This window comes from Electrona antarctica (genome assembly GCF_951216825.1).
Source record: "Electrona antarctica genome assembly, chromosome: 4".
Taxonomy (NCBI): domain Eukaryota; kingdom Metazoa; phylum Chordata; class Actinopteri; order Myctophiformes; family Myctophidae; genus Electrona; species Electrona antarctica.
In genome coordinates this window covers 49,931,829-49,944,973 of record NC_136809.1, presented here as the reverse complement: position 1 = coordinate 49,944,973, position 13,145 = coordinate 49,931,829, and the positions used below count along the sequence as shown (strand labels likewise).

Here is a 13,145-nt window from a genome sequence, read left to right as displayed (position 1 = left end):
GCTCAACATATGCAATTTAGCATCCGGCAGTTTCTACATGCTGGGGACCCATACTAAACATTTCTAACATAAAACCTTGGTGTACTCAACATGTCCGGGTTCACAATGGGGCTCTATGGGCTTAACCTGACTCCACCAGCTGCTGATTGGCCAGGCCGTTTTGTGGCCGGGCATCAAGTCTGCCTGAGAGTTCCCAGATGGGAGCAGGAGGGGGGAACCCAGTGTACTCTCTGCTGCCCCATCTGGCGGAGTCAGGTTACTATGGGCTGGCTACTAGACTAATTTCACACTTGGGGTGCACTCACACGGTTAATGCAATTCTCTGTGCTCGTTGGGTGTTGTGTCATGGCCGCCCAGCGGCCCAATGCATTTCCAATGGAGGTCACATGGTTTGACCCAACATTGTGTTGTGTGAGGGGGAGGGGCGCAGTCGTGCGCCCCTCCCCCTCACAGCCTTGGTTGCATGCTGAAAATCGCTGATCTACAAGTTCACAACGCGTCGCTCTGTGACGCGTTGTGACGCGTTGTGAGCTTGTAGATCGGCTATCTTCAGCAAGTGTAAAATCAGTCATTACGACGGCGTCAAGGTCCGCCAAAATACATTTTAGTCGACTAAATCAACTATGTAATCGACTAAAATCTTATGACATTTAGTCGACTAAAACTAGACATTTCAGGTGACTAAAACTAAATGAAAACCATTCATGAGACTATGACTAAAACTAAAAACAACACAGGTTTAAACCAATGATTCTTACACATCTCCATATCAAGGAAGGACCTCCAGATTAATGTATTTGTCCAACTAACGATCCTACATCTAAACATATTTTGTGCCAGGAACCTCCATACAAGATCTGTGTTGTTGTTAAAATGTTCCAAAGAATATTCCACATTTTTGTCACACTTTTCTCCATGATCGTTTTGAAAATAGCCGATCTACAAGCTCACAGCGCGTCGCAATGCGACACGCTGTGAGCTTGTAGATCGGCTATTTTCGAATAGCCTATCAGGCTTCTTTTGGGCTTGGTTTCATGGACCTGGTTGCTTGTTTCTCCCACACCATCTGGCAACGCTGCTTGTGTCGTTCATCACTGTCAATATAGCCAGTGGTGGAATCTATCAAAAATACATCTAGCCTACTCAATTATACTGTAAGTACAATAGACTAGAGTGTAGTGTAGGAGCCATAGTGCGTAGAGATGAAGAATGCCAGCACTCATTGTATGTCCTTTTACATGATTTTATTTACCTCTGAGACTGAAAAACTGACGCGTTTCGGCCTGTTTGTGACAAGATGGGTATGAGATAGAATCAACAGTAATTGAACACAGGTGTCAACCGTTATCATCTTACACAGTATCAATAAGAAGTCTCTATTTATGGTACCAAGACAGGATAAATATCATGTAAGTGCAATAGAATAAATAGTAACATAAGAATACATCACAATGAGCTATCATAATGAATGTGGGGCCGGCCCCTAAAGTGCCTGGAAAGCTAATGGACTGAACAGACAATGATATATTTTAAACCCATTAAAAAAATATATATAAAGACAATAGATAAATAGAAAATATTACTAGAAAACCTTAAATATGAATAAGGAGGAAGACCTTTGGAATCCAGATCACTCATCTCAGTTCTCATTATAGAACTTATAAACCCTAAGGTAATTAGAATTTGAAATTGTCCAATTGTGTACGCCAATGTGGCCGACTAAGGCTAAACTCTAAAGGAAGCAGCCCAATAAAAGCTCCTCATTGAGACCTTTGGGATGCTCTGTCTGGAGTGTATGAATCCAATAGGCCTCCCTCTGGAGTAACGCTCTGTCCCTATCACCCCCTCTTTTTAAGGGGTTCACGACTTCAATCCCCTGGAACCTCAAAGTGCTGACTGCATGACCCACAGCATTAAAATGTCTTGCAACAGAAGATTTCTCATCATTATTCCGAATGGAACTGTTATGTTCTGAGAACCTGGTTTTAATTTCCCTGATAGTTTTTCCCACATAACACAGGCCGCACGGGCATTTCAAAAGGTATACCACAAATTTTGTTTTGCATGAAATCCTACCTTTAACTGCATATTTTTTCCCCGAATGTGGGTGTAAAAATGACTCACTTTTAATCATTGGAGCCATAGTGCGACTTGTATGCCTTTAGTCTCATGTATATATAGTACAATTGACTTTAATGGCACTGCACAGGTGGTGGGCGTGTTCACTGGGTCTGGGGCGCTGCCACACTGATATCATGGCGTTTACTTGTCACTAGAGTAATGGAAGTTGGACAGAGAGAGGGGACGAGCGTGTTCACTGGGTCTGGGGCGCTGCCACACTGATATCATGGCGTTTACCTGTCACTAGAGTAATGGAAGTTGGACAGAGAGAGGGGACGAGCGTGTTCACTGGGTCTGGGGCGCTGCCACACTGATATCATGGCGTTTACTTGTCACTAGAGTAATGGAAGTTGGACAGAGAGAGGGGACGAGCGTGTTCACTGGGTCTGGGGCGCTGCCACACTGATATCATGGCGTTTACCTGTCACTAGAGTAATGGAAGTTGGACAGAGAGAGGGGACGAGCGTGTTCACTGGGTCTGGGGCGCTGCCACACTGATATCATGGCGTTTACTTGTCACTAGAGTAATGGAAGTTGGACAGAGAGAGGGGACGAGCGTGTTCACTGGGTCTGGGGCGCTGCCACCCTGATATCATGGCGTTTACTTGTCACTAGAGTAATGGAAGTTGGACAGAGAGAGGGGACGAGTGTGTTCACTGGGTCTGGGGCGCTGCCACACTGATATCATGGCCTTTACTTGTCACTAGAGTAATGGAAGTTGGACAGAGAGAGGGGGTGAGCGTGGGAGAAGACAATTTCTGTTGACCGCACCTTCACCTTTACATCCATGTTTTATATACCGGTAGCTAAAGCCTGGGAACTATTGTAACCTGTACGTGTGGTGAGTGAATAAATGGTCAAAACGTACAGCTGGAGTGGACCTGAATTCATTGCGTGCGCGTCATACAAGTGTCCTTTTAACTCTCATGTTTAGCTCCTCGCGACGGCCTTTTAAACCGCCGCAGTTTTTACAATTTGCAGTATACCTTTACTTCTAATCCACTACATCTCAGAGACATATATTGTACTTTTACTACACTACAATAATTTGAAAACTTTTGGTACTATAGTTATACGTTATCCACTTCAGCCGTATGGTTACAGGATCGCTACTCAGGCTGGGCAAGAGTGTATCATTTTTTGGGGCGGTGGAAGTAGCGGGACTTTGGCAGGAGTAAGGCTCAAGGAAATTACGTTTTATAAATTAGTTTACATTCTCCGTGAATGAAACAAACAGATGTATCCGGGGGAGATACATCTGGCGGATGTTCCGGCCCGACACTTCCGCCGATACATTCTCTGCCTTATAGGTCGTGACCAGGCTTTTCTCTTCGTCTTCGCAGATGAGTAAGGCCTGGGCCGAGGCTAATCGCTACTGGCACTCGTTAATGGCAACGCCGCTGATTTGACACGATGGACCATATTACAGATGCCATGTACGTATGTCAACGCGAACGTCGTTGTGTATTTATTTACAAGGCAATAACAAGGCAGATGAGAGTTTTACGACCATGATGTATAGAAGCCCGTGGACGGTCCTTGCACCATATATGTCAGCTTTTATGAGGACTTGATTGTGAAATGATTAAGTTTAATGCCCGGAGTGCTGCAAGCCTGGAGTGGCCACACGCAGTATTGGAATTCAATGAGCCACACAACGCTGACCGTGCTCCTGCGATATAGAAACCAGAAAGTATGCCTCGGGTACTATTAACTCCTCTAGGACTGAGATCAGATTATACAAAATGTCTTCTAAAGCATGACAGTTTTCTGGAAAAACCTATGATTCTATATCGGTTGTATTTCATGTCAAGGACCCCAAAAAATATATGTAATTGGCCGCGCGGACACCCCATCTCAAAATATGTTGTTTCAGGGACTTTACCAGAAGCAAAGATTTGAATTAAAAATGTCCGCTGTTTTCACGATTTAAAAAAAATAGCAGATCTACAAGCTCGTAACGCGGCACTCTGTGCCGCGCTACGAGCTTGTAGATCTGCTATTTTTCAATAGCTTAAGTATAACATGCTTCAAACACCCAAAAGGGGTTCCCGTCCTGAATGGGTTAAGTATGTTCAGCATCTGTCAAAGGTAAATCATATTGCATTCCTCTCGCTGCAGCATTCGATCCTATAGCACCTTCTATTATTCTTCCAGTTTGGCCTTGAGGCAGCGAGCTCAGTCCTGGATACCACATGCCATCAATTTAGGAGCTGGTGCCAGGGTCGTGCCCTTGTGTATGACAGGGGTTCTCAACGTTTTTGGCCGGGGACCCCCGGAAATGCTTTGGCAATGTCTCGGGACCCCCGCCCCGCCCCCTCCCGACCCGCAATATAAATTGACTGCTACAATAACCTTAAACCATTTTGGGCGGGAACCCCTTTTGGTGTTTTAAGCATTGTTATAATTTAGCTATTGAAAAATAGCAGATCTACAAGCTCATAGCGCGCCACCGAGTGGCGCGCTACGAGCTTGTAGGTCTGCTATTTTTGAAAAATCGTGAAAATAAAATTTAAAAAAGAATCTTTTTTTTTTGTTTTTTTTGGAAAATAATTTGGGGACCGCCTAAAATAATTTGGCGACCCCCCGAGGGGTCGCGACCCACGGGTTGAGAACCCCTGGTGTATGAAACCACAGAGTGTGTACTATACAGTCCACTGTCTGTTCCCCCAAACAGTGGGTCGGGACCCATTTGTGGGCCATGTTTGTTTATGGGTCGCGAATAGTTTTCGTTTCCTATATATTTTGTTTTGTTTGTGATTATTTCAAAACATTTTCAATGCCTGAAGAAGGCCGAAACGTTGCTACGACTCTTGAACCAGCAAGTGGCGGTGTGCGGGTCTCTCCTCCTTCTTTAAAACATTTTCAAACAAATATTGCCCAAAAAGCTAAGCTTTTCATGAATTAAAAACTAAAATTTATATATTTTTTTCAGTCATTTCATGAAGAAATCAAAGAAAAATCAAAGAAATGCCATAATTCCAAATTCTATTTTCACTACTACATTTGTTTTCTAATTATTAGGGGGGGAAATGTAGTAGTGAAAATAGCTGATCTACAAGCGTACAATTCCTTGCATCGCGACGCATTGTGAGCTTGTAGTTTGGCTATATTTTCCAATAGATTTTCTATACATTTTGAACTTGCGAAATGCGACCATTCTGCACAACAAGGATACTTTTTGAGTATACAGTACATTGCAGTATTGATACTTTTACCTCAGTAAAACATGTGAGTATACATCTTCCATCGCTGCTGTTACATGCTATAATAATAACAATGGATTGCACTTAGTGCTTTTCTATATGCAGATGAGAGCAGTACGGTAGAGAGGCGGGGGCTGAAATCCCGTAAGAGTGCACTTTTGGACAAAAATAGCGAAAATAGCTGATCTACAAGCTCGCGCTGCGACGTGTTGAGAGCTTGTAGATCAGCTATTTTCGGGGCGCAACCCAGCACTCTTTCGCTAGTGGAGATGCAGGTGTAACGAAATGCATGGATTTCTAAACAAATTAGTTAAACGCAAAATGCTGCGTTCAAGTTCAGGAGACTTCAGTTCAGAAAATAAGCAATTCTCCTGAATGCTGCCCTCCGGGATATACATGGCATGGAAAGGAGTGGCATTTGCATTTCTTTCACCATGTAGTAAATAAATGCTGCATTTGTGGTCTGGAAAGGGCAGTTTTACAGGCGGGTAAAAAGGCAAGGGGCTGAAGCCCCCTTTCATGTCTATGTGCGCGCGTCCCTGATGAGAGGGCTCACTCAAAGCGCTTCAAAACGGTCCATGTGTGATGCGTTTAAGTTCCTGACGGTGTACTGTAGAAGAATCCAAAGCCTTGATCCAGTCCAGGGGGATACATACAGGTATAGGCTTATAGCCAACACGTCTCGTCTGCTTGACAGCAACGTGTGGTGTGGTATCCCCAAGGGCTATAGCATCAAACGTCTTATTTCCTTTGAAAGGGACAGAATACAGTGAGTGTCGGAAAGCAGAAAGGGCCTTTGGTATAATAGCCCACATCGGTCACTGGGTGCTTCAATTACAGCCACAGAGCCGTGGCCCCGGGACACAGGGCTTAACGATCACATAATAAGGGTTTGTTTGTTTGTTAGAAATCAACTTAAGAAACCATCCACACTCACTGGCCTGTGGGGTTCGTTCTACCATGGGCTCAATTTGGACAGCCATGGAAACGGCAAGAGTGTTGGAGTGAGAGGAAGAAGAAATTGCGTGATGCATGCGTGTGGCGCGCATGCGTTAGAGAGAGAGAGAGAGAGAGAGTTTTTATTTGATTTATTTAGAAAAGCAATCATAATAAAACATTATAATCAGCGATTCAAGGATTTCACAGTAGAGTCCGAAGACTTATGTCCACTGAGGTCCTCTCTCACACTGAACAATACTTAATAAAATACATCACAATACTGTACATACACATAACAGTACATACATGTCTGTCTCTTTCCAGATGCATACAGTACAAGTGCAGTGCAGTGGTGGAAAAAAGTACTCAAATGTTTTACTTAAGTAAAAGTATCAATACTGCAATATATAAATAAAGTAAAAAGTCCGGAATTCAAAATGTATTTGACCAACACTGACCAACACTGTCCTCTTTCACCCAGCCAGCTCGCTCATGTCCACCGGCTCCGATCCCTGGTTATCTGAAACCCTCCGATCTGAACGAACACCAGCCGAAAGGAAGTGGTGCAAGACAAAGCTACCAGATGACCTCTGCCTTCTCCCGAGTCCCTCTCACTATCCACTGCTAAAACAATCCTGTACCTCTAATCCAAGGAAGCTCTTCTCCACTTTCTCCTCCCTCCTTAAACCCCCTCCCACCACTCAACCTGTATCCCTCTCTTTTGTCACCTATACTTCGAGAAGAAGGTTGATGATATCAGCAGCTACTTTCCCCCCTTCCCCATAAAGAAGCGTCTGACTCACCCTAAACTAACCCCAACATACCATGCATGTCCTCCTTCTCTCCTCTATCCCCAGACGAGGTCCCCAAACCTCCACTAGATCTATACCACCTGTCCTCTTGAGCCCATCCTGTCTCCAATCTTCCAGACCATCACACCTGATCTGCTCCCCTCCTTCACCCCTGTCATCAACATCTCTGTAACCTCAGGCTGAGTCCCATATCTGCCTTCAAGTCAGCCAGAGTATAACGTCGCTCCTCTTTTGAATATATAGCAGATCTACAAGCTCACAATGTGTTGCAACCATCACGACCCATTGTGAGCTTGTAGATCGGCTATCAAATGGCTGAAATGTATATAGGGCTGAATAATCTAAATCTACAAATACCCAAGTAATGTACAAATACCTAAAAAGTTTTCTTAAGTACAGTACTTAAGTCAATGCAATGAATTGCATTTTTATGAATTGCATTTTTATAGTGCTTTTCCAAGTGCTCAAAGCGCTTTACAATGGTTAATTTATTCATACATTGGGAGGTGACGCGGCGAACAGTCGACTCACTTCCCACATTCACACACCAATGGTGGCGAGCTCACACCGACCGACTCATTGGAGGCAATGTGGGGTTCAGTGTCTTGCCCAAGGACACTTCGACATGTGGACAGGAGGAGGAGCCGGGATTGGAACCGCCGACCCAGGGATCTGCTCTACCTCCTTTGCCACATGGCCGCCCCTGGTGAAATGAATTTTACAGTGCTGGGCGGAAACAACCACTGAGTCCTCCTCATTCCTCATTCCACCTCATAAGACTTGATGGGGATCAATTTGGACTTGAGCGTTTGTGGTGGCGGCGCACAGCGCTCTTTGATTCAGTATGCATGAGAGCTCTCTGATTAATGGTGGGTACTTAGCTGGGAGACACAGTCAATAAATGCACCGGTTCAGCAACTTAATACCGGGGTGTATACGCCAAGGTATATACACCAAGGAGGAGACAGGGTTTTACAAGCCTGCGGGGTCTCATAGAGTGATGGAATTGGATAGAAAGAGGATGGGCAAAGGCAAACTTTTCCCCCTAACTCCTTTTGGATTGACTGAGTTGGGATTTATTTCAATTTAACCATAATGGCAACGAAGCTGCAGCATCATTTCACCGAGCCTCCCACTAAAGACAGCAACTGAGCCCGATGATAGATCGAGAGGCAGATCACGACTAAGCAAGTCAGAATGACGAGAAGAACATTGCTCTGAGCTTCCATGCCAATAAGCACTTGCATCAGGAAGAGAGAGAGAGAGAGAGAGAGAGAGAGAGAGAGAAGAAATTAGGAGGGAGAGAGAGAGAAAGACAAACAGCAAAATGAGAGTATAGCATGTAGGCAAATTGAGACAAGAAAACATTACAAGACACAGAGATGAAGCACCGCGAGCTGTACGTGTCCAGGTGTGTGTGTCACTGTGTGTGCGTGGGTGTGTGCGTGCGTGCACATCAGGCAGGCACAATCCTATACAAAGAAATACGACACCACTTTCAGTGTCTCATGTTTGATAACCCTGTGCTGTAAGTCATAAACAGAGCACATGCATCCCGGCAGAGCAGCATTTTGTTGGCTCTGATAAAGGGAAGTCCGGTATATGAAACCCTGAACGGTTGTACTGTAGTCATTAATCACTATCAGCCCTGAAGCTTTAAAGAAACAAACACATACACACTGCTGTTCTCCCTGCCTGGAAACAGCTTGCCTTGATATCGCAAACAAAGGTGGAGGATTTACAAGGTGACAGAGAGTCAGCATAGAGACTACGATTCCATGACCCGAGAATAATGTTTCTGTATAATCTTATTATTAATCATCACACTGACACAACAACAATGACAATGACAATGGCTACAGTTAAAAGTGAACATGTTTCACTGCCATGAAGGTCAGCTATACTGCATGACATGACGCTGTTGGCTTCTATACATCCTACGGATGTCATCAGTCAGGAAGCAAATAGCATCGATCGATCAATCAATAATCAACCAATCAATCAATCAATCAATCAATCAATTTTTTGAAAACCGAAAAAAGCACAGGAAAGTACAGTTCAATACATAGTCTGCTAAGAGGATTTATACCCAAGAGCTTGTTTCCATTGGGGTCAGGGGGGGGGTGTCAATCAATCAATTAATCAATCAATCAGCAGCTTCCTTACCCATTTCTCCTTACCTTGGAGAAATGTTTGGACACTGTTTAGGAACCCCTTTGGTGTTTTAGGCATTATGTTATACTTTAGCTATTGAAAAATAGCAGATCTACAAGCTCATAGCGCGGCACCGAGTGCTGTGCCATGAGCTTGTAGATCTGCTTTTTTATCTTGAAAATGTGGTGAAAAATCTTTGAATATATATTCTTTCAGATCCGTTTTTATAACTAAAATCTTTGCTTCTGGGGGGCCCCTCCCTGGAACTACATATTTTTAGATGGGGGTCCGCGGCCAAATACAGATAATTCCAGGGGTCCTTGACATGAAAAAGATTGAGAACCACTGACATATATAGAAACATATATAGGTTTTTCAGAAAACTGTTAGGATTTAGAAGAATCTGCCTCAGGTCTAAATGGGTTAAGGTTTTACCTGATGCAGGCTTTGTATTGTATTTGCTGCCCTCTCCTCTTGTCTGTTTTAATCCTCCATGTGTATTATGCATGTTTTGCGCAATAAATTATGATTATATTTTGTGCAATGTGTAGCATATTTTTTTTTTCTCTTGCTGTTTTTAAATGCACTTCAAATACATGTTGACTTGACTTGAATCAATCAATCGTATGAGATAAATTACTGATGTTTTAATGGAACGTTGATATGACGTTTCTGTGCCAACCTTTCCCGAGGCATTCTGTAACAATACTGACCCCCAGTGTGCGCGCTCAGCTCTGTCCGTGCGCATACATGTGTATGGCAGCCGCAGAGCGGAGCGCACGCACTCACTCTCTCCTTGGACTTGGACAACACTGGCTACACTACACACCGCGTTGATCATTCCTAGCTATACGGACATATTAATTCATCTGAGGTTTACTTTAATGTGGATCTGGATGCGGACGATCGAGGTTGGATGTGTTATGGATGGACGCCTTACAAGACCTGGACAGACAAAGCGGCTCTCGGATCATAAATCAGACTCGTCCTTTTGCATTTAACTGTATTTATTAGGCTACAGATATACAATAACCTATATTGTGATATCGACACATAGTCAATAACAAGTTCAACAACCCACCGGTCACAACAACAACAAACAATGTGTTGGGGTATACGGATGTAAACGGCGCACGGTCACACTGTTTTAAAATAATTTTATTTCGCACTTTCTTTCCAGACACTTTTTCCCTCTTTTTCTGCCTCTCCTCCTCCAATATGAGCCTATACATCTCGTCTCTTCTTCATAGGGGCGGAGCGGGGACGGGCTGATAGTTTTTTAATGTGAAAAGCACGTGGTTGATTGTGGTGCCAGGGCTGTAGCGCGCACACACACACACACACACACACACACACACACAGCAGCAGGACGCAGCGGGGGAGCGGGTGGGAGTTGCGCTGGAGAGATGCACGGCGCAGTCGGGATGAGATGGAGAGAGGACACACGGCGCGCCGCGGAGGGCGCTCATCGCTTTCTAAATGGGAATCCTAGAAGAGTATACGGCGACAGGGCGACTCATGACTGACTGGCTCTATACAAACGTTTCGGAAATAATGTCTTTTAAAGGAAAAAACATCAAAGCCTTATTTTGAGATTTTCCAATTCTTCTGATTTTTGTCTCGTTCGTGCAGGGCAGCGACGGACATGCTGGTTATATGGAAGAAGATGACAGGTGAGGAGAGAGAGGGGACCGTTGTAGATTTTTATTTTTTCGGACGACCATCCTAAAAACTGCGAGTTTAATGTCGCAATATAGAATATTTTTTTCCCCCTTACTCACTTGACATTGTAAAAAGCCATAACTTGGCTATAAGTTTAAGTGTATGGTTAAACATGGATTTCTTAAGTAACTCCAGCTTCGGAGATGGAACGGAGACAGCTGCAGGCATCGCCTCCAACGCCACCACCTCTCCCAGACCCTATTCCCAGCTCGCCATCTGGGGTCTGGCTGTGCTGGTGGGCTTCATCATTCTGTTCACCATCGTGGGGAACGTCTTGGTCGTCATCGCCGTTTTAACGAGCAGAGCGCTGAAGCCGCCCCAGAACCTTTTCCTGGTCTCCCTGGCCAGCGCCGACATCCTGGTGGCCACGCTCGTCATGCCCTTCTCGTTGGCGAACGAACTCATGGGCTACTGGTTCTTCGGCAAAGTTTGGTGCGACATCTACTTGGCGCTGGACGTCCTCTTCTGCACCTCGTCCATCGTCCACCTGTGCGCCATCAGCCTGGACCGGTACTGGTCGGTGACGCAGGCGCTGGAGTACAACCTGAAGAGGACGCCGAAGCGGGTCAAAGGGATGATAGTGGTGGTGTGGCTCATCTCCTTTGTCATCTCCTTCCCGCCGCTCTTCACCATGGACAGGACCATCGACGAGATCACGCCCCAGTGCATGCTGAACGACGACACCTGGTACATCCTCTACTCCAGCATCGGCTCCTTCTTCGCGCCGTGCGTCATCATGATCCTGGTCTACATCCGGATATACCAGGTGGCAAAGACTCGGACCCGGAGCATGTCGGCGAAGAAGAGAGAGAACACGGAGAACGGCGTGGAGCAAGCCGAGCCGGGCCGCGGCTCGTTAAAGTCGCCCGGAGTAGGAGGAGGCGGGAGCGTGAAGGAGCAGGACGGCGAGAACGGCCACTGTCGGCAACAAGGGGTAGGCTCTCCTCTGCCCGACGACGGCGACCATGCCCCGGCCGACCACGACCACGACCACGACGACGACTACGAGGACAGCAGCTCCTCCGACGAGAAGCCCAAAAAGAAAGCCTCGTCCTCCTGCAAGCGCGGCGGCCGCGAGGGCAAGAAGGACGGGAAGTCGAGTCGGAAGAGCAGCAGCTCCTCCTCGAAGTTCTCGAGCAGCAGGAAGTCACGCGCCAGCTCCAAGTCCATGGAGATGTTCACGTCGCGCCGGAAGCACCGCCGGAGCACGGTCAACCGGAAGAAGATCTCCGCCGCCCGGGAGAAGCGCTTCACGTTCGTCCTCGCCGTGGTCATGGGCGTGTTCGTCCTCTGCTGGTTCCCGTTCTTCTTCTCCTACAGCCTCTACGGGATCTGCCGGAAGCCCTGCGAGATCCCCGAGACGCTGTTCAAGTTCTTCTTCTGGATCGGCTACTGCAACAGCTCCCTGAATCCCGTCATCTACACCATTTTCAACCAGGACTTTCGGAGGTCTTTCCAGAAGATCCTGTGTAAGTCCTGGAAACGCTCTTTCTGAGGGGCGTGGATGTGCTTATATATAGAGCTGTTATGAGAGCCTCGCTGCCCTGGGCTGGGTGTTTTCACTGCTGCCTGCATGCCAGGGACTGCTGTGGGAGTGAGAGAACCCCGTCGTGGGGATGGAACGAGGCAACCAGGGTGTGTAAAGGTTTGAAAGGAGCTTCTTCATGCCCTCTATTTCTATTTGAGGCGTGCGAGTTATACAGACTGCTTTTACACTATATGACATGGACCTCGCTCGAGTCGTCACCTTAAAAAAAGAAGCAAAAAAGACACTGTTACGGACTTTAACGGATGCTGTGGTGCATGCACACATCCACACGACAACGCAGCGTGTCCACTGCAGTAATTGGATTGGAGGAACTGCAAAATTATATATAGGAGGAAGACTTGTATACGATGCGAGACCTCGCTCCCTGAAAACACAACGCTAAGGCCTTGACAATCTCCACGTGTCAGCAGTGACATGTGATAATGCTATTGACCCGTCTGTCTGTCTGTCTGTCTGTCTGTCTGTCTGTCCCTATATTTCTTTGTTTGATTCCTTTTATGCCGCTCTCTATAACGCGAGGAGGACCAATGGGACGAAGGGGCTCTGTTTTTGCTTACTGTTTCAGTAAAGCAAAACTATATACATTTCAGGTGGAAAGAGAAGAAGAAAAAGATAAGAGAAAACTCATTCATATCACTTCAG

The 13,145-nt window shown here is 45.9% G+C and overlaps 1 protein-coding gene and 1 long non-coding RNA gene across 2 annotated transcripts in view; both read left to right on the top strand.

Moving 5' to 3' along the window:
- The window catches only part of LOC306921578, a 566,256-nt gene that overhangs the window by 161,662 nt on the left and 391,449 nt on the right, over positions 1-13,145 (top strand). The gene's annotated exons all lie outside the window — the stretch shown is intronic.
- adra2c (adrenoceptor alpha 2C) lies at positions 11,067-12,449 on the top strand (the record flags this gene model as incomplete). Its single annotated transcript, XM_079499062.1, has 1 exon — positions 11,067-12,449. One exon carries the CDS (start codon positions 11,067-11,069, stop codon positions 12,447-12,449), a length of 1,383 nt encoding a protein of 460 aa, XP_079355188.1.